General features: G+C 51.6%; 1 protein-coding gene across 1 annotated transcript; it reads left to right on the plus strand.

Annotated features, from left to right (window-relative positions):
- Nucleotides 1–2,353: 2,353 nt before the first annotated feature.
- Nucleotides 2,354–23,855, plus strand: MEAK7 (MTOR associated protein, eak-7 homolog). The gene is made up of 9 exons (XM_037142416.2): nt 2,354–2,470; nt 6,223–6,256; nt 11,058–11,231; nt 12,909–13,139; nt 13,478–13,622; nt 16,040–16,465; nt 19,984–20,102; nt 21,597–21,776; nt 22,384–23,855. Exons 3-9 carry the CDS (start codon nt 11,082–11,084, stop codon nt 22,495–22,497), a joined length of 1,365 nt encoding a protein of 454 aa, XP_036998311.2. The 5' UTR covers nt 2,354–2,470; nt 6,223–6,256; nt 11,058–11,081; the 3' UTR covers nt 22,498–23,855.
- The last annotated feature ends 1,255 nt before the right edge of the window (nt 23,856–25,110 follow it).

Consider the following 25,110-nt stretch of genomic DNA (forward strand, 5'->3'; position numbering starts at 1 on the left):
TTTGGTCACTGCAATTGGTCTGGCATCGCTCAGCTGGTTTTGCTGCTTTCCTGGGCCTGGGGCTGAAATATAACTGAGGCCTAGATGTTGTCTCCAGGGAGGTGACCATCTGCACGTGGCGGTAAATTGCTTGGCCAATTTCTTCGGCTATCTGTCTCAGTTTCCTATTCCCCTTGCCAAGGAATTTTCCTAGCTTCTTACTGTCCTGTCTCACCACCAGCCTAACCCCACAGTCTGACAAATCAGGTGTTAACTTATTGCACCAGGAACCCTGGGCAGTTTAGCTGGCAAAGGTAAAGAGTTTTCATAGAAATCTGTGGAAGAGTGAGGTGGCATGAAGCAGTGTTTTGACAGGCCCATGTATGAAGGGGCCACATTGGGTCTGGGATGCAGAGTGGACCCGGCCCCGTTCCCTTAGGAACCATTGAGTGGAGATAGCTGTGGGATGTTGTGTTCATGATTCTGCGCTCTGCACCTGGGCTGGAAATCTGGGCTCCTTTCTGACAAAGTGATTTACATACTCCTTGAGGGCGCTGAAAGTTTCATTTTTCCTGGAAATTTCAAACACCAAAGTTTCTGCTCATTTATAATTTTAGAGTTCAAAGTTCTTTTTGAGGAAAACAGCCATCACTTTAAAAGGGGGTCTGTTATAACACTACAGCTTCAGCGGGGTGCCCTCGAGAAATACTGTCCCTTTGCACTTTGCAGCTGGTCTTGTCTGCGTATGTCACTTTGGCCTGATGAATGGCCCAGGCCCAGGGTACACTGTGATCCTCTCCCAGTCTATGGGGAGGAAGAGTCTTTGTGTTTAGTGTGAGGGATGGGTTGGAGGAGGCAAAGCGGTCAGGAAGGAGGCTGTTCCTTTAGGTCTAGCCTGGACCTATAGAGAGAAGTGGGTAGGAGCGTAGGAGCGAGTAGGAGAAGCGCAGGACAGATCTTAGATGTAAGAAAAAATTATTAAGTAATGGAACGTGGGGAGAGAGGGAGGAGGAGGCATTGAAGGTGGAGACCTGCGCTAAGGAAGAAGGTAAACAGATGAAGCAGTTTGAGGGAAGAGGCTGCCTTTGGGCTCAGCTGGGCTGAACTCGTCATGCCGCCTCATACAGATGTCTGATAAATATCTGGACATACCTGTCAGAGTGCAGGCTGTAAGGCCAGCTGGACCTACATTTGGGGGCCAGCACAACAGAGTGGTGAGAATTGAAGTCAGGAGGAAGGATGTTACCTCAGGGAGAGTGTGGGGTGAGAAGGGGAGATGGCCGTAGGGAGCAGCATGAGGAAATTCAGCAGAGCAGAAGCCAAAAAAGATTTGAAAATTACAAGGAGAGAGGAGGAAGGAAGCCAGGAGGTGAGAGATCTAGAGGTCCATCAAGGAAAGCTTTAATAGTGAGGCAGGAATGAAAACTGGGAATCACTGAGTAGCAGGACAAAGTACCCCTTGGACTTAGTGACAGGGTCCCTCGGGCCAGGTTTCAGTGGTTTGGGGACTGAGTGGAAGGTGAAGAAATGAGGACAACAGTCGAGACATTTTGGAGTGAAGGTGGGATGGGTATTAGCTGGAGAAGGGCATGGAGGTCAAGAGAAGTTTAGCAAGACTGGAGAGACTAGAGCACATTTAAAGGCTGCTTAGAAAGGACTGGTAGGAAAGAATACGGGAAGGACTTGGTTACTGGGGGGAGGTAAGGGTGTGCTGCGGAGCAGAGGTCACAGGAGGAGAGGAACCCAAGCCCTGGTGAGGAGTTTGTACTCTGTTCAGGTTGGGAGGGCGCTCCTGGCTGAGACCGAATGGTGAGGAGTGAGGAGCGTCAGAGGAGAGTTTCCTGGGTCTTAGTCCACGGGAGCCTAAGTAGTGGAGTGTCCCGCAGCTGGGTAACCAGCTTCTTTTTTCTCTAGCCATGCCTCCATTTGGGCCCACTTTCCCTCTCGGGTTATCTTCACCCCCAGGTACAGCCGGTTTCCCATATACACCCCATCCCCTGCCACACCTCTTCCCAGCCACAGCCCAGCTCCTGTTCCGTACTCCTGCCCAGACACCTGACCCCTCCCCGGGCCAGCCTCCTCGACTTCTCCTCATAATCACCAGCTTCTCGCTTTCCCAGACTGCGTTTCCAGCCCCTTCCCCAGCTCCTACTCCAGCTGTCCCAGAATCATTCCCTCCCCTCCCACCCGCAGCTTCTGCCTGCAGCTACCAAAGTGCAACACTGCCTGCTGGCCCCACCTACATCTCCGGCCCCGCCCAGCCCCTGGCCCCGCCCCCACCCACCAAGGCCAGCTCACTCCCCATGAGGTGAGTTGCCATTGGCTGACTCCTGCACAGGACTCCGCCCCATCAACCTCCACTTCTGCGATTGCGGCAGATAGACGCCTGTCAGCGCTCTCCCCTGGCAACGGGGCTGGTCGCTCCGGGGAAAAATCCTTGGACAGCCCAACCGGAAATCAGAAAGCGAATCCAGTTGGTGAAGCTGGAAAGGTGAGTCCAGTTTAGTGATGATGGGAGGCAAATGTGGCTTGGAAGCGGGTGTGGGTTTCAGGGGCAATGGCCCTGGTCCTGGAGCAAAGGTGCCCGGAGTCCAGGGCTCTGGACCTCCCTGGCCACCCATGTCTCCCGCCCCTAGATGAGGGAAGGTTGGGTGGTGGGGTGGGACAACTTCGAAGAATGGAGGGTCTTTCCGTGTGGTCAGTCAGGGCAAAAATCACCTTGTATCTCCAGCCTTTCATGTGCTGGAGACAAAAGGGCCCAGCAGGTGCATCCCAGGGTCGAGGTCCGCTGTCCAGAAGGGGGAAGGAAGAGCAATAAAACTGGTAAAGACGTGGGAGGGATGGGTGCTTCTGCGGGAGGAGGAGTCAGGGGGGTTATGGTGCAATGTGCATGGGGCGGGACGGGGGAAGAGGGACCTTCCTTCTTGTATTCTGATCACACCGACTAGCTTTTCCCCGGGTTTAGTTGAGTCTGATCACCAAATGCAGTGCTAGATGGGAGAGGAGCAGGGAGCACTCCTAGGCTCGCACCTCTGCAGGTGACTCAGTGGGGCTCTCTGGGGGCAGGAAGCCAGCCCCTGGGAGGCCAGGTCACCTTTTCACCAGCGGGGACACTGCTGTCTGAAGGCTGGCTCCGGCTCAAGCTGCCCTTTTGCAGAATGGCTGCCGGTTCTGGGACATAAGCAGGGCTTGGAATGCGTCTGTCCAGATGAGGCAGTTGAACTCTCCCCAGAAAGGGGGTCCTGAGAGCCAGTCACCACTCTCAGGACAGTGGCCCCTTGGAGGTTGGGAGGTTGACAAGCCAGGGTGGAGAGCACCGCCAAACAGGAGCCAGCTGGAGAGGGTCTGAGAAGGGTTGACTGAATATCTTATCATGCCCGTTCAGCAGAAAAGGGCTCCTGGCTCCCCGCACCCATCACTGAGGGACTTTGCTCCTTCCAAGCTGGGCTGTTTTTCTCATTCCAAGGCAGAAACTCAACTTTTCCTTCATCTGTTTCTGTCTCTGGCTCCAGAAAGCAGAAAGCAGTATCCTATGTTATTACCTCATTAAATTCTTTCACCTCACTATAGGGTTAGTGGCACTTCCTTTATTTTACTAAAGTTCGAAAGGGTTTAGTAACTTGCCCCAGTCATAAAACCAGGAAGAGTCAGAACCTGAACTCAGATTTGCCCCTCTTTGCTTATACCATAACTTCAGAGCCTGGGGCCCCTGTGCGGAGAGGCGAGTGTTCTGGATCTGATTCGGTGCAGTTTAGTGTGGGCTCCCCTACTCTGCCCCAAGGCCCCACCTCCTTGGAAGCCAGGGTTTCTCACCCTCTGCCCTACTGACATTTGGGGCCAGGTAATTTTTTGTGGTGGGGGATCCTCCTGTGCACTGTAGGATATTTAGCAGCACCCCTAGTTTCTACCCACTGGAGGCCAGCAGCGACCCCTTCTGCAGTTTTGACAACCAAAAATCATTGCCAAATGTCCCCTGGAGGACAAAACTGCCTCCAGTTGAGACCTATTGGCATGAGCAGTCTTAGAGTAATGTAGAGGTGTATCCTTCTGAAAGAGAACCTGGTATAAGTAACCTACAGAAGACTCAGGCCAGCGGAAGGTGGTTGTATGCTCAACTTGCCAGGAAAAAGTCTGTCCTGCATTGTGAGGTGTACCTGGGCCCGGCTCAGGAGGAAGCCATTGCTAGGAAATGAAAGAAAGCTCAGGAAATTGCACTTGGGGGAGGAATAAGATGCACTGAAGGCCTTGTGTCCTTTGCAAAGTTGATAAAAGAGATTTCTGGCATGGTTAAAGCAGTCAAGGCTGGGATGAAAGAACCGGGCGACTTTGTACCATTGCCAATTCTTCATCTGGCCATGCAGAAGCTCTTTAAAAGGAAGAGGGGCTGTCCTTGGAGCTGTTTTGAGATGCATCCCTTCCCCAGTGCCCTGCAGACTAAGGATGGTGGGGCGGGGGTGGGGGCCTGTTGTTAGAGGCCGCCCCTCTTCCCACAGGCCCGAAGCTCCTACTTGAGGCTACTGCACACCCTTCTCCCTCCTACTAGAAAAACTGGAGTAACCTCTGGGCCTTTCCTGGTGTCTCCTCTTGTCCCTGCCCAGTGCTCACCCCCACGTGATTGTCTGCACCTCTCCTGTGCGTTTCTGCCCAGCTTGGCTGCTCGCCCAGCTCGCTCCTTCTCTCAGCGTCTGGGTACTGGGAAGCCTGGCCGGGCTGTTCCATACGGATTTGTTTTCAGTCAACAGTGGAGGAACCAATTTCCAGTGGGACAGAGGAGGAGGAGGGGTGGGCTGGAAGAGGGGCTGATGAGAACCCCCTTGCTCTGCAGCCCCTCTGGTACCCTCCCCACACCAGACCCTGCCTCACTGATCTTCGTGTTCACCCCACACCTTTGTGTGCACTGACCCCACTTCCCAGGTGAACCTCCTGTGGGTGCCTGGAGACCCAGCCAGAACATGTCTTGACTCCTGCGTTCTTCTCACCCTGAACCACACTGATCCCTGCAGCACTTGTCTGTCTCTGTGAAGCAGGGTGCTCCTGCATGTCCAGGCCTGCCTGGAGCTTCCCCCTGTCACCTGCTATCTCTGATGGGCCTGGCCCAGGAGTTGCTGGGCTGTTTATTGAAAGAATAGAAGCATGTGCTGATATCAGGAAGTGTCCTGTGGGAGGTGCCCCTGAGTAGCACAACCCCTGGGGGCACCAATCCCACAGTCATGGAACATGTGGAGACTTCCAAGCAATGGCACTGAGATGTTGGCTACCTTTTAGCCCCAGTCAGTAGGGCAGAGGGTGAAAAACTCCTTAACAAGGCTGGTGTCCCCTAGGAGAGCAAATCATCGGTTTTGAGCAGGGAGGAAGCTTTCTCAGGATCCTGGGAATCTGAGGCGAGAAATTTAGGTGTCTTCGTCTTTTTTAAGGAGAAGTTGGAGGTGGTGGTGTCTTGGATCTCACTCTTGCTGGTGGCTTCTGGCCTTGTGTCCTTTGGGCTGGGGTGAATAGCTGCTCTGTATGTGCTGAGTTCCTGCCATGGCCTAGGCCTGGTGGGCTGTGGGCTACAGAAGTGAGGCATCCTGGAGCCATCCCACTGTGAGTGGTAGAGGGAGAGGCACTGGTCCAAAGAGCCCAAGTACTGTGGGCCCAAGGCAGTGAATCCCATAGGAGCCGGACATGGGGTGCTCAGGCCTTCTCAGGACCTGGGTCAGAGCAGCCACCCGGGACTTACCCATGGGAGCCCATAAGGTGGTGGGAAAAGGGGTTGGTCTGCCTGAGAGACCAGCAAGGAACGACACAGCCATTGGACAGGCACTCCTCCATGCCTGTGTGCATGCCAGGTTGGCTTAGGGGCTGGGCAGGTGGCTGTGGGCAGTCTCTTTTGTGACTTTCAAATTCTGGCCAACCACTTAGGCACGGACCTGAGTCCTGGGGTGGAAGATGGGGAGCAAGCAGAGTGCACAAGGATGAGTCTGTCTCCATTTTGGTGAAAGCAATAGTCAGTTCTGGGAAAATCACAAGTGCTGGGTGGCCTTGGAACCCGAAGGCTGGGTTTGATGGTGAGGCGTACAAGGTGGCCAGTGAGGGCCCGCTGAGCCAGACGAGGGGCAGAAAGGAACTGCCCAGCGGGAAAGGCATCTGATTCCCCGAGGGGACTACACGCAGCCTGGGAGCCTGCCTGGGGTGGGCACAGCCTCGCGAGTTTGGCTTTGATGTGAAGCTCTGCTAACCTCTCAAAAAACCTTTTCCTCCCAGGTGCTGGGAAGATTTCATCTCTTCCGGTGTTTAGGTAAGTCTTGGGCCTTCTCATGTCACAACCTTAAGGTGTTTGACAGCAAGTGAAAAAGTATGATCGTTGGTGTGAAAACTCCATCTAAGAATGGAACGAATTCACTAGGGTGCATTTTCATCCATTTACCTTCTCAGGGTTTCAGCAGGATAGCAAGATAGGACAAATTTTCTGCTGACCTGATAAATTAACACAGATTTTGAGTGACTTGAATTTCCCCGGTGAGTGTGTGTGTATGTGTGTGTGTGTGAGAGAGAGAGAGAGAGAAAGTGTGTGTGGTGGGGAGTATGAACCTAGAACCTAGAAGCACTTTGGACTAATGCCGCCATGGTTTGCCAGTGATAGACACTGCATAGACAAAGGTAAGACCACTGAGCAAGCTCCCCAAGGAAACCCCGCCCCTGTTCCGTTCCTGGTAAACATGAGCAGGGCAGTGTCCTTCCTCATGATACCTCTAGCCCCTTTCTGTTCTTCCTGCATCTTTGTGAAACATTATTGAGACACCCAGTCTCTGACTCGCAGCCAACCTGGACTTCACCCTCCCTGCTGGAACCCTGCCAAGGAGGCAGCCCCCCATGCTTCCCCACTGCAGCAACTTGGACCACACAGGCTCTCACTCATCTTCAGCCAGTGGGTGTGGACATATTTTCCATTCTGATTTCTCCTGGGCATGGCCTTGGGATGCTCCGTAACACATGCTGCATGTGGGGTGTAGGAAATTAACTGCAGAATTTGTACTGTTAATGCCCTCTTTCTCCCTTTGCTTTGCGCACTCTCCTTCTCTTTGCTGTATTTAAAAAGCAAATGATGCTGTCTCACCTCCCAGTCCAGTCCTAAATGATCAGGTTGTTTCTTGGGGCTCTTCGCAGATTGACAGAAGGGGACAGGTCTGCTTTGGCATAGCCGTTTGGATTGTACCCCTGGTGGGGACCAGGAGCCAGCTGGTGCTGCCCACTCACTGTGTGTTAGAGATGAGGAGAGCCTCATGCAGGCTGGATCTTGAGCCCAGGCCTGAGGTTTCCTTCTTGGCTCTTCGGCTGTGAGAAACCTGAGCCGTGGAAGCATTTAGATCAGATGGCCCATGAGTGACAGCCCTAAACTAGGGTGCACAAGCCCTCATTTCCAGCCAGCCTTTGTGAGTGCACCACAGTCCCTCTCCAAGGAGCCTTCTGCTGGAACCTTCCTGTTGCAGGGCAGATGGTCTCCCTGCCAGGATGGCAGAGATAAAAAAGATGGAAAAAATAACAAGAAAGCTGGAGAGGGTATAGTGAAATTGGAACACATGTGCTTTGCTGCTGGGAATGGAAAGTGGAAAATGGTTTGGTGCTTCTTCAAAAGTTCAAAACCAAATGTGGCATCATCACTCACTGGAATATTACTCAGCCACGAACAGGAATGATGTGCTGACACCACTGTACCATGGATGAGCCTTGAAAACATTCTGCTGAGTGAAATAGACCAGTCCCAAAAGACCACATAGGTATGACTCCATTTACATGAGAAGTCCAGCACAGGCAGACCTCACAGAGAGGGCACATTGGTGGCTGCCAGGGGCGGGGTGGGGATGGGGAGTGACTAGTGATAGTTATAGGGTTTCTTTTGGACGTGAAGGAAATGTTTTGAAGCTCCGTAGAGGTGGTGTTTGCACAAGACTGGGAATGTACTAGATGCACTGAATTCTGTCCTTTAAAACGGTGAATTTTATGTTAGGTGAATCTCACCTCAATAAAAAGAAAGGAAAGATCCCAGCGGTACCCACTTCCCCTTGAGGTTTTGCACAGCCAGGACTCGATGGGCCTGTCATTCACTCTCCGTGCCCTCGGAGGTGGCCTGGACCTCCCTCACTGTCCCGTGGGAGCCTGTTGACCCTTGGGTGGACTTAGTTTGTGGGGTACTTGTCTCTCCAGCAGTTCTACCAATGCCAGTTTCCAGATTCAGTTTTAAGAGGAGAATTAAGGAGTCACAGCACTTGCCTCTTAAAAGATTTGTTTCACCTGAATGTGCTTTTCTCTTTTGAACCCACGGATTTGTTGGTGGTTGACCCCTTTCTGTAATGAGATTTGTGACAATGAACGAAGGTCACAAAGGTCACCAGTGGTCACCTGCCTTTGGGTACTAGTCACTGCAAACCTTCCTGAGCTCAGTGTCTGGATAATTCATCGTGTTATCACAACAATCTCTGGGGTAGGGTTGTACTTACTGCCATTTTAGAAATGCGGAAATGGAGGCCCCGAGTTTCTGTGGCCCGCCCACGCCCACACAGCTAGCAGGAGGCAGAGCCATGATCACAGAGGAAAACTTGTCAGATGGCACGTTCCCTTTGTCCATGTATTTTCTTTTAAAAAAATTTTACATTTCCTCTTAGTGTGAGTGACATTAAGCATTATTTCTAAGGTACTTTTTTAAAAAAGATTTTAATTTCCTGGGGAGAGGGGACAGGAAAGGGAAAAGAGAGGAAGAGAAACATCCATGTGTGGTTGCCTCTTGCATGCGCCCTACTGGGGACCTGGCCTGCAACCCAGGCATGTGCCCTGACTGGGAATCAAACTGGCAACGCTTTGGTTTGCAGGCTGGCACTCAATCCACTGAGCCACACCAGCCAGGGCTGTCTGTGATATTTTCAAAGATGTTGATTTTATTCAAATACATGTGATCATCCAGGCAACATTATTTTCAACTCAGGTTTTTTAAAAAATGAATATTTAGATTAAAATGCTGGGGTTTTCACTTCCGCCAAGATGGAGGCATAGGTGGAGACACCATGCTTTCTCGCACAACCAAGTTTAGAGACAACAAAATATTAGCAACAGAAAACACAGCCAGAACACAGAAAATTGAACTTTTCGGAAGTCTGATAACAACAAATTCTTCAGCCTGACGGGTAAGAAGGGTGAAGCCAGCAGCTGATGGAGCAGGGTTGCAAAGGAAAACTCGGTCAGACAGACTCAGGCACGTGGATCCCAGGCATGGGGTTGCAATGGGTGGACCCAGTGAGCGACTCAGTGAGCGACCGGCAGACCCAGCGAGGGCGCGGGGCGGCAGGTTGACTGTGGTCCCGCATTCCTGTGCAGATAGACCAGCGAGGGAGTGGGCAGTGAGACGAGACCGAGCAGGCCCCAGCGGCGAGAGGCAGCAGAGGGGACCGCCATTTCCCCGCTGTGACCCCGCCCCCACATACAGTGTCACAACCCAGTGACCTGGGTGGCCCCGCCCTGGTGAACATCTAAGGCTCCGCTCCTCATACATAACAGGCATGAACAGATCAAAACATGGCTCAAGAACAACTCAGAGCCCCAGACCCCATAAATCTAAGCAACGAAGAAATAGCAAAACTTTCAGAGGCACAGTTCAAAACACTGGTGATCAGGATGCTCACAGAACTGGTGGATTTTAGTCACAAATTAGAGGAACATATGAAGGCTAAACTAATTGAAATGAAGGGAATTGTACAGGAAACCAATAGTGATGAAAAGGAAACTGGGACTCAAATCAAGGGAGTGAACCAGAAGGAAGAAAAAAATGACCAAACAGGAAAATATGAAGAAACAAGAATTCAGAAAAATGAGGAGAGACTTAGGAACCTCCAGGACATCTTTAAACGCTCCAACATCCGAATTATAGGGGTACCAGAAGGGGGAAAGGAACAGCCACCAGTGGAAAACTTATTTGAACAAATAAAGGAGAAGTTCCCCAATCTAGCAAAGGCAATAGACTTCTAGGAAATCCAGGAAGCTCAGAGAGTCCCAAAGAAGTTGGACCCAAGAAGAAACACACCAAAGCACACCATTATTATATTAGCCAAGATTAAAATGAAGGAGAGAATCCTAGAAGTAGCAAGAGATAAGGGGACAGTCACCTACAAAGGAGTTCCCATCAGATTGTCAGCGGATTTCTCAAAAGAGACCTTACAGGCAAGAAGAGGCTGGAAAGAGGTATTTCAAGTCATGAAATCCAAAGACCTACATCCAAGATTGATCTATCCAGCAAAGCTTTCATTTAGAATGGAAGGGCAGATAAAGTGCTTCTCAGATAAGGTCAAATTCAAGGAGTTCATCATCGCCAAGCCCTTATTATATGAAATGTTAAAGGGACTTACCTAAGAAAAAGAAGATACAAAATATGAACAGTGAAAGGACAGCAAACTCACAGTTATTGAGAACCACAGCTAAAACAAAAGCAAACTAAGAGGATAGCTAAATTAGGAGCAGAACCATAGAAATGAAGATCACTGGAGGGTTAGCAACAGGGGAGTAGGAGGAGGAGAAGGGGAGATAAGGTGCAGAAAATAAGTAGCATAGATGGTAGGTAGAAAATAGATAGGGGAGGCAAGAATAGTATGGGAAATATAGAATCTAAAGAACTTGAGACACGTGGTCATAAACTAAAGGGGGGGAATGGTGGGGGTGGGGAGGTGCAGGGTGGAGGAGAATGAAGGGGGGAATAGAATAACTGTAATGGCATAATCAATAAAAAAGTGAAAAAAATAAATAAAATGCTGGGTTTTTTTCTACCTTTTAATTATATTAGCCTGGGAACTGTGCTTTCAAAGAGAGACATCTAAACTGTTTGGCAGTTATGAGCGTGTTTCTCAGAGGTCACGCAAGTTGGGTCCAGGTCGTCACACTCGCTTTTCTCAGCTGTTAAGTCCCACCATGTTGAAGCAACATCACGTAGCTCTGGTGTATTTGAACCCCATTTTGCAGCTAAGTATTTATTAACTTGATCGTATAATTACCAGTGTGTTTCCCATGGTGATGACATTTTGATTTTTCTCTCTCCTTGCTGCCTTTTGCTTCTGCAGAGAGCCGTGCCAGACACAGGAAGGATGGGGAACAGCGAGAGCCACTCCGGGCGGCCCGTTTGTTTGCATTTTTTCCCGCAGGAGCAGGCCGAGGTGGACAGACTGTTTGATGCTCTGTCAGAGAAAAGCGACTCAAGTACCTCGCCCAGATCCTTCTCCCTGAAGGCCCTGAAGGCAAGTGCATGGTCATCATCGGTTAATGTTTAGTCTGGAGTCTGTAAACTACGGCCCACAGGCCCAAACCGGCTCTCTAGTTCTGTAAGACTCAACTTTAAAAAGCTGGTTTTCTGTAGAGAGCCAGACAGTATGGACTTCCACCTCTGCAGGACACTGTGGCCTCGGTCACGGTGACACTGCTCTGCCTTCACACCAGGCTTCTGACTTGAGATGGGACAGAGGGCTGGCCCTGCTTCCCACCCCTGACTGTCATCTCCCGACTTCCTGGTGACAGACCAGGATTCGTAGGTCCAGTAACCTCGAAGTTCAAGTGTCCCTTTGCCTTTAGGATTTGTAGGCGATCGATGTCCTAGGAATCTTATGATGCTCCTAACAAAATAATGTTTCAGAGTCAAGGTTCCCCTGACAAGGAGTTAAAACTTCCCGTTTCCCCAACTTTTTGTCCTGTTCCATGGGGCTTTAACTGCTTGTCCTGAGGGCTCAGGCTGAGGCGAGACCCTGGCAAAGAGACAACGCCAGCCCAGCTCCCTGGGCCGCGGGAAGGGAGGCAACGTGGAGGGCATTTCAGTGCCTCCTCTTCTGGGACACGTGGAATAGGAGCTGATGGGCACTGGGGGCCCCCCAGCATACTCACTATGGGTGAGCGGCCGGCCAGGGAGGTTATGTGGGTTACAGCAGTGTGGTATATGTACGTGTGCACAGGTATCTCCACTAGAGCAGAGCCACCCGTCTGCCTGGTCCCCCAGCATGCTGGGGCAGACAGACCCAGCCCGGCCAGTTAAGGGCTTGACTGCAGAGTCGGTGGCAGTGTAAGTGTTTATCGAGAGAAATATGGGTAAAATTGATCAGAGAATCTTGGTGAGTGTATAAAGTTTCCTGTGAGATGGAATTTACGATTGCTTTCCTGGTAGAATTTGAAAACACCGACAGAACTAGAGATATTCTTTCTGAGTAATTAGGTGAGACGCGGCTTCACAAAATCTTGGAATACCGACGTGTCTCGAACAGTGTAGGTAGAGCTCTTACCGGAGAATCCAGTTTGCAGACCCTGCTATGATGGAAGTTCGTGATTTGCTGTCTCTTACCGTTTATGTTTAATCCCTGGACCAAATCTGATCTGATGTTGGTCAAAAGGAAAGCAGTATTTACAGGATGTAATTGGAAAGACATTAAGAACTAGATTTTAAATTGAAATAAAAATTAATTAAAAGTGCCTATGGAGCACAAAGAACTGAGATAAGAAATGAAAGCTGGCTAATATAGTTGGAAGTCTGCAGTGTAGAGGAGACCAGTTTAGCTATAAATAGACATCTGCACTGTCTGTTCCTACACTCAGACATGCAGATGGCCGCTGTCAGTGCAGGATGAAGGAGATGCTCTAAGTAGAGCGAGAGGGCCGGTGCTGGCCACAGGCGGGAGTGACATGGCCGACCTGGGGAGACTGGAAAGTTTGGAGATATGGGAACAGATTGTGGAAGAATCTGGTGGCCAAGATGAGCCATTGGCCAGGTCATGTTATGTATGTGGTATGGTGTGGTGCCTTGGAGGGGGAGAGGGTACAGGTGAGGCTTTGGGAAGGCAGCGTCCTGGTGTGGCAGTGGTTGGCCTTGGTCTCCTTGTCACCATGTTTAACTTGTACCCTGTCTTGCCTTTTCTCCTGCTTGTCCTCCACAGAGCCACATTGGGGAAGCTCTTCCCCCAGAGATGGTCGTCAGACTGTACGATGGCATGCGGAGGGTTGACATGACAGGAAAGGCCAAGGGGCCCAGCGGGAGTGTCTCCCAGGAGCAGTTCACAGTGTCGATGTCCTACCTGCTGAAGGGGAACTCCAAGGAGAAGAGTCTCATGATCCTGAAAATGGTTTCTGCCACAGGTGGTCCTGTGAAAGCAGGAGAAGTCCAAAAGGTAGAAAGGCCACGAGGACTACTGCAGCCATCCCGAGTGGTCTCTGTGTTCTTGGGTGGGGGACTCAGGATGGAGGCATCATAGAGCTGTCTACCTCTGGGGAACTCAGATCCCCTAACTGGTGGAGGTCAGAACTCCTGGACAAAGGCCTTGGCAAAACCAGACTAGCCATGGGTGTCATTAGAAAAATGAGTAACTACCTAAGTTCCATTATCTTTTCCCATAGAGGGCCATTGTAGTTGACATTCAAGAGGTAAAATGCTCTTCCCCTTCTTGATATGACATAGGTCACTGTTCATGGCTGAAAGGTCATTAATAGTAAAATTGTAATCTTTAAGTTTACAGAGGATCTCGTTGGCTCTGTAGTGCACGTGCTAACCCACAGACAGGAGCTGAGAGGCTGGACTCAGAAGAAAGCCCCAGGCCCCCCGCCCAGGGTGCAGGTCCTGGCTGCTCAGCTGGTCTCCGAGATGAAGCTTGCAGGCAAGTGCCCTGCGTGTGTGCCATCGTGCTGAGCCCTTGGTGGTGGCGTACAGTGGCCCCACACTGCCCCGACTGCTGTGGCCTTGCAGCAAAGTGCTGAAATCTGAAAGCGCGAGTCTTCCTCCTTGGGGAGACTGTTTCGATTGTCTAATTTGGTTTGACTGCTCATAGTATTTCCTTATAATCCTTATTCTTTAAGGTCAGTGGTGATGTCCCCACATTTACTGCTGATTTTAGTCATTTGAGTCTCCTCTTTCTTTCTTGGTCAGTCTAGCTAAGTGTTTGCCTATATTTTGTTGATATTTTCAAAGGGTCAACTTTTGGTTTTGTGGGTTTTCTCTGTTGTTTGTCTAGTCTGTATTTCATTTACTTTTACCCAAGACTTCTATTTCCTTCCTCCTGCTTCCTTTAGGTTATTTTGGTTGTCTCTCTAGTTTTTTAATTTTTTTAACGATTTTTAAAATTTATTTTGAGAGAGAGGGGAAAGGGATGAGAAAGAGAGATACATCCATCAGTTGCCTCTCTCACACACACCCCTCTGGGGACCTGGCTGGCACCCTGGGCATGTGCCCTGGCTGGGGATCAAACCAGTGACCCTTTGGTTCACAGGCTGGCACTCAATCCACTGAGCTACACTAGCCAGGGCATCTTTCTAGTTTTTTAAGCTGGAAGGTAAAGATAGTGATTTAAAATTTTTTCTTTTTTAACATAGGCTTTTTTTTTAATATTCTTTTTTTTAAGGTTTTATTTATTTATCTTTAGAGGGGAAGGGAAGGAGAGAGGGAGAGAAATATCAATGTATGGTTGCCTCTCATGCGTCCCCTGCTGGGAACTGGCCTGCAACCCAGGCATGTGCCCTGACTGGGGATCGAACCGCGATCTTTTGGTTCGCAGGCCCGTGCTCAATCCACTGAGCTATACCAGCCCCGGAGGGAAGCTATACAAATTTCCCTCTAAACACTGCTCCATTGCTTCCTGTAAGTTTGTATATTGTGTTTTTGTTTTTACTCATTCTCAATATTTTCTAGCTTCTCTTATGATTTCTACTTGGTCTGTTTGCCATGTAGTTGTTTGTCATTCAATTTCTGCACGTTTGTGTGTATCCCAAATTGCCTTCTGTTACTGGTTGATAAGTTTATTGTTTTGTAGTTGAAGAACATATGTTATATAATTTCAGTCTTTTTAAATTTATTGAGTCATGTTTTATGATCTGACATGCTGTTCTGGAGATTGTTTTATGTACACTTGAGAAAAATGTGAATTCTGTTATTGTTGAGTGAGAAACAGTATATGTTTAAATTTTTTAAAAATATATTTTATTTATTTTTAGAGAGAGGGGAAGGGAAGGAGAAAGAGAGGCAGAGAAACATCAATGTGTGGTTGCCTCTTGCACGCCCCCTACTGGGGACCTGGCCTGCAGCCCTGGGCATGTGCCCTGACTGGGAATTGAACTGGCGACCCTTTGCATCACAGGCCCGCCCTCAATCCACTGAGCTACACCAGCCAGGGATAAATTTACTTGGGATTTAAAATACCTTCTGGGGCATCTCTGTGCAAAGTAGACTTGTTTTATACAAGTGCTACTGTTTTATTATAAAGCTGGATTTTTAAATGCAATTTGAAAATGGGTTATATTTTAGAACTTCATTGAAGCGAGGTATTTGGAACTTGGGAAGAACAACATGATGTGTATGAAGTGCTACTAGTTTGTCTCCTGGTGTGGCCGGTGTATCACCCCCGCTCTTAGTGGGTAAGAGACAGAACAGGATGGCAGATGGTGCCTCGAAACTGCTGCGCACAATTGTAGTTAATGAAACCTGCTCTTCCTGGTAAACTGGAGGGGCGCCAGGTAAGTTAGCAGCCACTGCCTCTCCATCCTTTGCAGATGGCTTTGCTGGGGCCAAAGCCCTGGACCAGTGGCTTTGGTGCAGCGTTCTTGGAGCTGTTGCTGAGAGTTCTGGGGCTCGCTGAGGGTGTGGCTGTCTGTCCTGGGCCTCTGAAAAGGCCTGTGCTGGGAGGGGAAAAAAGCATGAGTGTTGACATTGAAGTGTTTAGATTCACACCGTCCAACAGATGTAAATTCATGCACGAAAATAAAACACATGGAATTTTAAGTATTCTAGTAGCCATATTAAATAACAAAAAGAAACAAGTGAAATTGACTTTAATAATGTGTCCAAAATATAATTTAACATTGGCAATCAATCAAAAAAGATGGAGCTATTTTGCATTCTTTTTTCCGTACCAAGTTTTTGAAATCGGGTGTGCATGTCACACTTGTTGCACGTCTCAGTTCAGACAAGCCACATGTCGAGCGCTCAGAAGCCATGAGAGGCTCCCATGCTGGGCAGCACAGGTTTAGGGGAGTAGATACAAGGAGATGTAATCACCGCTAATACTGTTTTCCCCTCCCCTAGACGGCAAGAAGCTGCCGGGGCCTCAGTGGCTGGACTGTGACTGTGACCTAGCTGTGATCGAGGACTGGGTGTTCAGGGTCCACCTGGTGGCCACATTCCTGAGTGTGGTCATCCACAGAGGCTTTCTCCTGCACTTCTCCCTCGATCTACCCACTCTGGTCCCCCAGCGTGAGGTTGACCGGGGCCAGGAGTTTGAGAGTGTCCTGGACGTGCTGTCGGTCATCTATGTCAACTCCCACCTGCCCAGGGAGCGGCAGCACCGCTGGCGCCTGCTCTTCTCGTCCAAGCTGCACGGGCACAGCTTCGCGCAGCTCTGCGGGCACATCCCACACCGGGGGCCCTGCGTGCTGCTCCTCGAGGACCGCGATGGCCATGTCTTCGGTGGCTTTGCCTCCTGCTCCTGGGAAGTCAAGCCTCAGTTTCAAGGTAAGACTGACTCGGCCACTGAAACCCAGGGGTAGTGCAGCACTGGTTAGGAGTCCTGGTCAGACGGCTGCGGCGTGGGGACCTCTCGGCCTGGACCAGGGGAGCGAGTGTCAGAAAGGATGGGCACGTTTCCTTCATCATCTCCTCCAAGGGTTTGTCTACACGCGTTGGTGGGGGGACATGAAACATGATGCTGCTTTGTGGTGGATTTCACGGATTGCGTTTTGATTCTGACAGCGGGGCTGGGTGAGCAGGACAGGTATGCTCACCCTGGATGCCAGTTTTCTTAAATGACGCCAGGTCCTGGCTGTGGGAGTGGCGGGGCTGCGGATGCCTCACGCAGGGTTCTTTCAGATGGAATGTTTTCTCTCACGGGACCATCTTCCTTCCCTAGGACCTCCTGCGCCTCTGCTTTGCTGCTCCTGCCGTGGTTTTCGGTTTTGTGGTTTTACTGGAGTTGGGCAGTTTTTGTGGGATCTTCAGTGCAGCGAATGAATAGCTCTAAGCAAATTATTCCCCTTCCTCGGGGAAAACGCTCTGGCAAACATTTTAAAGGACCGTTGTTGAAAACGCCCACGTGCTGGGCAGACTTGGGTGAAACTGCCTCCCCAGGGTCTGCAGTCACTGCCTGTCCCACGGTGTGTGGCCCAGCTGCCCGAGTCTGTGTCTCTCAGTGGGGCTCCTCGGGGCCAGCAGCTGTGACATGGGGGGCTTTTCCTAGTGACTCTGAGAGACCAGGTACCTTCCCGCTCTCACTCCACAGGCCCAGTGAACTCTGGGCAGGGGTTAATACCCTCCCTGGCTGGCTGAGTGGAAGAGGGGCTCCAGGGACCTGAGAGTCAGAAGATGGAGGAGAGGGGCCTCTGGGACGGAGACTGCACTTCCGAACCAGGCAGTCATCGGCTCCCACCCGTTCTGCCTGTGACCCCCCCCCGCCTCCCCTCGCCATCTCGCTCTCAGCAGTGCAGCGCAGCTGCCTTCTCACTGGCCTCTACTTTTAGTCTCGCCCTGCAACCCATTTGCCATATCTGGCTCTTCTGGAAACCCTTTAACAGACCACCCCCCAGCCCTCAGGGTGGTGCACCTCTTATCTCCTTTTCACAACCCACTCCGGTCCCCCTGCCATCCCTGCTCAATCCCACTGAACTTCCTGCAGCTTCCAGAACAGGCTGTACTCCCCTCGTCTCAGGACTTGGCACGTGCTGCTTTCTCCCTCTTCCACCTGTTTGGACAACCAGCTTCTTATTGGGACTCAGCCCAGGGTTGCCTCCTCCAGGAAGCCTTCCCACCCATGTGAGGGCCGTGTGCTCCCTGTGGTCCTCCATCAGGCTGCCCACCTCGGGAATCATCCCTGTCTTTCCCCCCGCTATTCAGAGCGTCTGTCAATGGGGGTGCTGTGTCCAGGTGCAGAGTTGCCATCACTGGAGAGGGTTTAGCAGCGGCAGCAGCCCCTTTGCCTGAGAGGTGTGGATGGAATCCTGAGAGGAAGGTTGGGTACCTCCTTCCTGGAGATCCTGTTATTTCTAGGATTTTATTTTCTCTCAGTTATAGAATGTTCCAGATCTTAAATGCAGTTGCTGCTACCAGCTCTTTCAGAGGACCGCTGGGTCAGAGGTCCCCAAGACTACCCACACACCAGTGACTCACTAGCAGCACTCATGGACCCGCCCTAAAGCTGCGCTCACAGCCATGGCTTATTTCCATGAGAGGATGCAGAGTGGGACCAGCACAGGGAACAGCGTGTGGGGTGTAGTTGTGGGGTTCCAGGCACTGGCTCCCAGAGTCCCCTCCCAGGGGGGTCACACAGGACGTGCCGACCCCCCAGCAACAAGCTGTGATGACAACGTGAAGTGCTGTCCAGCAGAGAAGCTCAGTAGGGACTCGGCGCCCAGGGTGTTGTTGGGGCCGGTCACATGAGCACCCTCTGCTGGTCTCGTCCCAACGCCCCGGACTCCCGGGGGAAACAGGCGTTCAGCACAGTCCCTCTGTTTGCACAAACAGTTTGGGCACAAGGAGCCATTCCGATCAGTTCTGGGGGTGGTGGGGACCCTCCTGAAATCCGAGCTCCCCGACGCCAGCCGAGGGCCAGCCTTGGAAGCAGGCCTTCCTGGGGCCCACGGTCTCAGGCCAGCAGGAGCCCCACACTGCACACCCACCTTCCTTTGCCACAGCCTCCCAGGGAGTGGCACATCCTCCCTGCAGCAGTGCTGCTTCGAGGCTTATGGGAGTGACAGTGGCCCTTTCTCTGTGTGGTTGGAGGCTGTGCTTTAAAAACAGGAAGAAACCCCCTGGAATCGTTTTTACAGACAAAACATTCGCTTCTTCCAACTCCTTTAATATTAACTCCAGGTTAGCACCGAAGGGCCTAATGTTTTATTAACACGCAGAATTCCTCTTCCTGAAGAACCGCGGAAAAAATGCAATTAGCGAGTTTCCCAACTTGGGTTCATTCTGTTCTGAAATACGGGGCTGGAGCTCCAGCAGAGGGCAGCCTTGCACCAGAGTCGGGTCAAAACCAGACTGCGCTCTTGTCCATTTGTTTTGGAAACAATCCCTTCTGTTTGAGACTTGAAGTGGAGTGACCGATACAGGGTCACTTCAGTTTTACTCTGTCTTCTGTGGTGCAGATGACAAGCCTGTGGCTTTGGACTGAGCACGGAGCCTCAACAGTCCAGCTCTGGTCCCGGGCAGGGGCAGGGGGCAGGGGGCTGAGTCCTGTGGGCCTCGGCTCCTGGAATCGTGGGAAAGCGGCGTGTAAACTGTGTCCCAGTGGGGGTGTCCAGTATCGCTGTTGTGAGCATTAGATGGGAGCCTCACTGTTGGTGTGTTGTTTTTGCAGGTAATACTGACTCCATGGGTCCTCATCATCACCCTGTCCTAGAAAGACTTCCCCCCACTCGGCCTCCCTGCTGAGGGCCGGCCTCCTGATGGCCTAGAGTGGGGTCCTTGGCAGCTGAGGGGCCTCTGCTCTGTGGCCCCATCACCTTGCTTAGTGTTGGGACCGAGTTATACATTGGCTGAAAGACAGCCTTGGGGTTGCAAAGCAGAGTGATGCCATGCCCAGCACTGGGGGCAGCAGGGTGGGACCAGATAGCTCGTTGCTTTTAAAATCCTGCAGTGACCGCCGGCCTGCTTGCTCCTTAGTTAAGGGGGCACCCGCCTTTCCTGACTGGGATGCATCCTTCTGATGGACAGTGGGCAGACTCCCCATCTGTGCTTCTCTGGTGAGAGTGAAAAAATGTTCCCAGCAAGCTGATGTCGTTTTATTTTTAGTTGTCACTCTCACCCTCGAGCCCTCAGCTCATCCTCTGGGGCCCTGTCTTCTGTGCGGCCTGGGAGCGGCCCACGGGTCTGCAGTGGCTGAGCCCCCGGGTGTGTGTGAGCTCAGGGCACATCTGGAGACCCATGTGATGGCCCTCACTGCTGTGCCTTCACAGCGGTGGCTTGTTTGCACTCCTTGCCTCTGTCCGTGGGCTTAGGTCGGCGATCCTGCTCATTTGTGCTCTGGTCACTTTCAGGGGACAACAGATGCTTCCTGTTCTCCATCCTGCCCAGCATGGCTGTGTACACTTGCACGGGCTACAACGACCACTACATGTACCTGAATCAGGGGCAGCAGACCATCCCAAATGGACTGGTGAGGACTGGGGAAGAGCCGGGCCTCCCGCCTGCTGGTGTCCATCCCGGTGGTGTGCCCAGGCGGACACTTCCCGACATTTCGGGGCACTGCATGCATTTGGTCATGTGGGCATGCCGCGTTCCCTTCACGCTGCCCGGGTTTCCCAACTAGGACAGAATTTGTCTTGTGGAAGGACGGAGTCTGTTGGGGTGTTTTGGTGCTTTGTGTGCATGTGGTGGATTTGACCAGTTTTCCTTGTAGTCAGATGGTTGGCCTATGGCCTTCATTGCTGGACATGGCATCAGTGTCAGACCTGTCACCAGGCCCTGCTGCCCTGCCACTTGCCTGGATGAGGAGCTGGGGGAGGGGCAGGCCCAGGGCTAGATGCCCTGGACCCATGGGGAGCTGTCAACAGTGACTCACAAAACAGGGTGCAGAGCTCCAGTTGGGGTGGCCATACTTCCTATTTGCTCTGTGCTCTGGCTTGGAGACAGCTGCAGGAAGAGGAGGATGAGGGTGAAAGCTAAGGGAAGGCAGAGGGGCTGGGGTGGGCTGGGGGGCAGGTTGAGGTGAGGGGCCGTGCCAGGTGCCCATGTATATACACACCAGCCCGGCATCTGCAAGCCAGCTAAGTGTGGGTGGAAAATGGGTCTCTTGCCAGCACTGCAGCCAGCTTTTTTTCTCTGCTTCTTAACAAAACACTCCTTTTGGGAGCTTCCAGCCCTGTGCTTATAGTGCCAGGGGCCAGGAAGGCTGGTCCCTTTTGGCAGGATGGAGAGTGCCCCTTGTGCTCCTTTCCAGGCTTGTGCTTGCCTCCCACGGAGCCACCTGGGGGCCCCCCAGACACCTCCCAGAAAGGGCAGTTTGGTGACTACAGCGGCAAGGGCTTTGGCCTCAGGAGCAGCACCCAGCAGGTCCCCAGGAATCGACAATAATTAGTCCAAGGGAGAGAAGCAGCTCTGAGAATCGATTGTATTTTCTTGCTTTGGTCTGTTGCTCAAAAGTAGTTCCGGGTCATCAGGGACACAAGGAGGCACCCAGACAAGTGATCGGGGAGGAGCAGCAGCAGTTCTGCTCTCATTGTCGTGAGCGTAGAGCCAGCAGTGTGGTGGGAGGTGGCAGGACAGCCCTGCAGCACCACCGCTCTGCTTCCTGTTTCCTCTCCTTGCAGCTGACATACTGAGAGAGTGCCCTGGCCTCTGTGGGGCGAGTGTCCCTGCCTGCAGGGCCTCTGTCACCGAGTTCTCTGGGCCCCGAGGGTGCGCCTTCTCTGTCCTCTGCTGTCAGCCAGCGCAGCCCCATGAGGAAGAGCCCTGAACTGGGAGTCCGGACTCCTCAGTGATTACTCCAATAACTTGTAATGGGATATGTACCAATCTATATATTTCAGTTAAAAGAAGAAAATTACATTCACTTCTCATCCACCCTCCCTTCAGACTGGTACCTGGGGCTGATGTGGGCTTGGAGGCTGACATTCAGGCCGAGGAGGTGCTGATGGCCTTCCCTTCGCAGGGCATGGGTGGGCAGCATAATTACTTTGGGCTGTGGATTGACGTTGACTTTGGGAGAGGACACAGCAAGGCCAAGCCCACCTGTACCACGTACAACAGCCCTCAGCTGTCAGCTCAAGAGGACTTCCGGTTTGAGAAGATGGAGGTGTGGGCGGTTGGAGACCCCTCCCAGACAGAGCTGGTGAGCGTGGGGGGCGTTTTTCCACTTTCTTGGCTTTACCCCTTTTACTGGGTGGAAGCATCTAGAGACAGTTCATTCTGAATTTGTTTCCATCAGCTCTCATTTTCAGTGGACACTTTCAGCTGGCCAGAGAGATGCCAGTGGGTGCACAGCAGAGTCCTGTTAGGGTGTGTGGGGTGGGAAAGGGGGTGGGGATTAGCAGAATGAACCACCAGGGAAGTGGGGCCTGCCCAATGTGGGAACTTGGGTGGGTGGGTGGCCTGATTCGTAAGATGTACCAATCTATATATTTCAGTTAAAAGAAGAAAATTACATTCACTTCTCATCCACCCTCCCTTCAGACTGGTACCTGGGGCTGATGTGGGCTTGGAGGGTCTGTGGTTCTGCAGTGAGTCATCGTTGGGCGTTCTGCACCTTGTCACCTCCCTAGGGTGGTGTGCCAGGGTAGGGGAGTGTCAGTGAGGGAGCCAGAGACCCCACCACATTTCCTAGTGGCTCCAATGGGATATTGATCCACTCTAGTAAGCTTGAAACCAGCATGGCGTCACTGCCTGTTCTGCACTGCATGTCACTGGTCACTGAACTCACCCGCTCCCCTTTTCCCAAGGCCGCCCAGAGCAAGAGTGTTCTCGATGGGAACATTGAGGCCCAGGTCCTGCTGCATATCACTGGGCACACTCGCCACAGCGACGGGCTCCGGGAAATCCCCGACCAGGAGTGAGGAGGAGACCGGAGCACGAACCCCTGGACGAGAGCACACAGCTTGCCCACCTTGTCCCCGTCCTGTGCACGCCCGGTTTTGACGCAGAGCTGCGCTAGCCACGTCCAGGTTGTCCTGGACGTGCTCAGTCGGGACAATAAAATTTCTCTGATGATTAGTGGGTATATGTCCCAGGTAACCCGAGTGTCAAATCAGTAGCTTAGCTCTTTTATACTCTGTTAATTTAGACCACTGAGATGCAAGGACACTGAGACGTTTGGGGTCTCTGGTGGAGTCAGCATTTCATGGGCAAGTGAGTGCTGTGTGTAGGGGGTTCCCTCGCTGGGGGTCTCTCAGCCTCTGGCCAGGCCTCCCCAGTTAAAGTGCCTTGACTTCCATTTGGACTGGTGAGGGGCAGAGGCGTTTGAATGGGAATCTCAATGTTTTTCAATGTGTTAATAGGGGGAAATAGTCCAAGATTTTGGAGATAACAGTGGCATTGGTCTTCACTAGGTGTTTATGATAAGGGTCCCTATCTGCCTTCTTAGCTGCTTCTAAAGGAGTATGTGCCATGAGCGAATGGGAAAATGAGGAGACAGAGGCCAAGTTGGGTTTCTGTTGCTGATCTGGTGTGGGGGACGTCTGGAGGCCCCTGTGTGGCCCGTCGCATGCGTTAGTGGTGAGGGGCTTGCAGCACTGTCCTGGGCTCTGGGCCTCCAGACACGCCCCTGCCAGGACCGGCTCCCTGCTCCTCTCCGCTCCCACGGGGAGGGCTGGCAGTTCCACGGTTTGGGCTTGATTGAAACACACCCCAGAGCTCCTGCCATGTTAGCAACCGCTTAGGTGGGCTGGGCTTCCGAGCAGAACTGCCACCTCCCAGGCCTGGAAGAGCTGTGTAAACACACTGTGCGAATCCCTTCCTTCAAGGAGCTGGGGGTTCCTCCCTCAGACATATACCTCATCCTCCTGTCTTTTGCTATGCACTTGGACCTTTTATTACAGAGTTTACCCTGATTATAAGCCATAGCAAACTGAACTGTCTGCATTTTGAAGGTTTTGCATTTTCTACCAGGAGGCTCATCAACCTTTGCACTTAGCAGTGCCCTTGACTGAGCAGAGGGACCCTGCAAAGTAGCCTTCACAAGGAAAGCGCACACTCAGGCAGTGCGTGGAGGGTGTGCGGGGGCAGTAGCGTGACACACACAGATTTGGTCATGGTTGATTTTCCTTGTGAAAAGCCAGTTTTGCCCTGGCTGGTGTGACTCGGTTGGGTCTTGTCCTGAGAACGAGAAGGCCACCAGTTCGATTTCCAGTCAGGGCTCATACAAGAGGCATTTGTCAATTTTGCTCACATTGATGTTTCCCTTTTCTCTCTCTCTCTCTTAAAAAAAAGAGGGGCCAGATTATAAAGCTTCTCGAGGATATTATGTGGCTTCTTAACTGGGGTAGCAGTTATAAGATTTGGGGATCCTCAGATATTCTTACCATAAATCTGAAGGACTGGGTCTTGAATCTTCAGTTTGTTGTGGAATTAAAAAAAATTAAATAAATGCAGTTAAATACCTCACTAATAAAAGGTCCATTGGCGTCTGTACCCTGAGCGCCCTTTACTGCTGCCTCTGCCTGTGGCCATCAGAGGAGCTTCGGTTTTGTCTAGGCGTGTGTTTTCTGCCTCGCCCTTGTTCTCACAAGAGTACAGATCACAAATGGGCACAGGTTTCCAAGGACTTACACTTGCGCACTTACACGGGTAGGAGGGTGCCCAGTCCAGGTGCTTGGGAACCTGGGGGTGCTGCCCTTGTGGTGGGCCTGCCGTTCTGGGCGCACAAACCCCTAGGGCCCCAGTTATGGTCGGGCCACTGGCCTGCCCCACCGGGCCCCGCCTGGGACCAGGAGACCTGCGATGCTCATTTTAACAAACGTTCTTTTATAGGACAGGAATAACAGTTCACACTGGAAGGACCAGCGGTCTCCCCATAAGTGAAGACTGGTCAGCACCCAAAAAGGTGCTAGAAGGAAGAGGTGCAAAAATGCAGCTCCTGATACAAACATGGCTGTTATTTTCCCCTACAATATTTTTTAATGAAAAAAATTACTATATGTGTACATGGCAAAAAAAAAAAAGGTAAAAATATAAGGATGTAATTTGAAAGGGAAATCCTCCCCCCTGCCCCCCCCCCCCCCCCCCCAGCATTTCCTTCCCAAGAGGCAAAGTGCTCCTGACGAAGCCACATAGGTCTCCTTCCGAGGTAACTCTGCACAGTCGGCCTGTGTTTTACACTCTGGTGTGTCTCTCACTTCTTACTGGGGGAGATGGCTCCATATTCACCCGTCTGTCTCCCTCCGTTTTCATCGACTGTGTGACGTCCCATTACACAGAAGCACCGTCATTTCTAGTGTTCAGCCATCCCCGAGTGCGGAACATTTTGGTCGCAGCTGACTGGCCGTGGTAAGTATCCTGTGTATCTTGGTGTGATGTTTGTCTGGAGGATGAACCCTTAGAGGCTGAGTTGTTGGATCAAAAGGTGCATGAATTTCTATTGAGATATTGACAGGTTAGCCTTTTGAGCTCAATTTATACTTTTAACATACTAGAGTGCTTGTCGGCTGTATTTTCACCCACACTATTTAAAT

Source organism: Artibeus jamaicensis, unplaced genomic scaffold (assembly GCF_021234435.1).
Source record: "Artibeus jamaicensis isolate MK-2021 breed Jamaican fruit bat unplaced genomic scaffold, CSHL_Jam_final contig_464, whole genome shotgun sequence".
NCBI classification, from domain to species: Eukaryota; Metazoa; Chordata; class Mammalia; order Chiroptera; family Phyllostomidae; genus Artibeus; species Artibeus jamaicensis.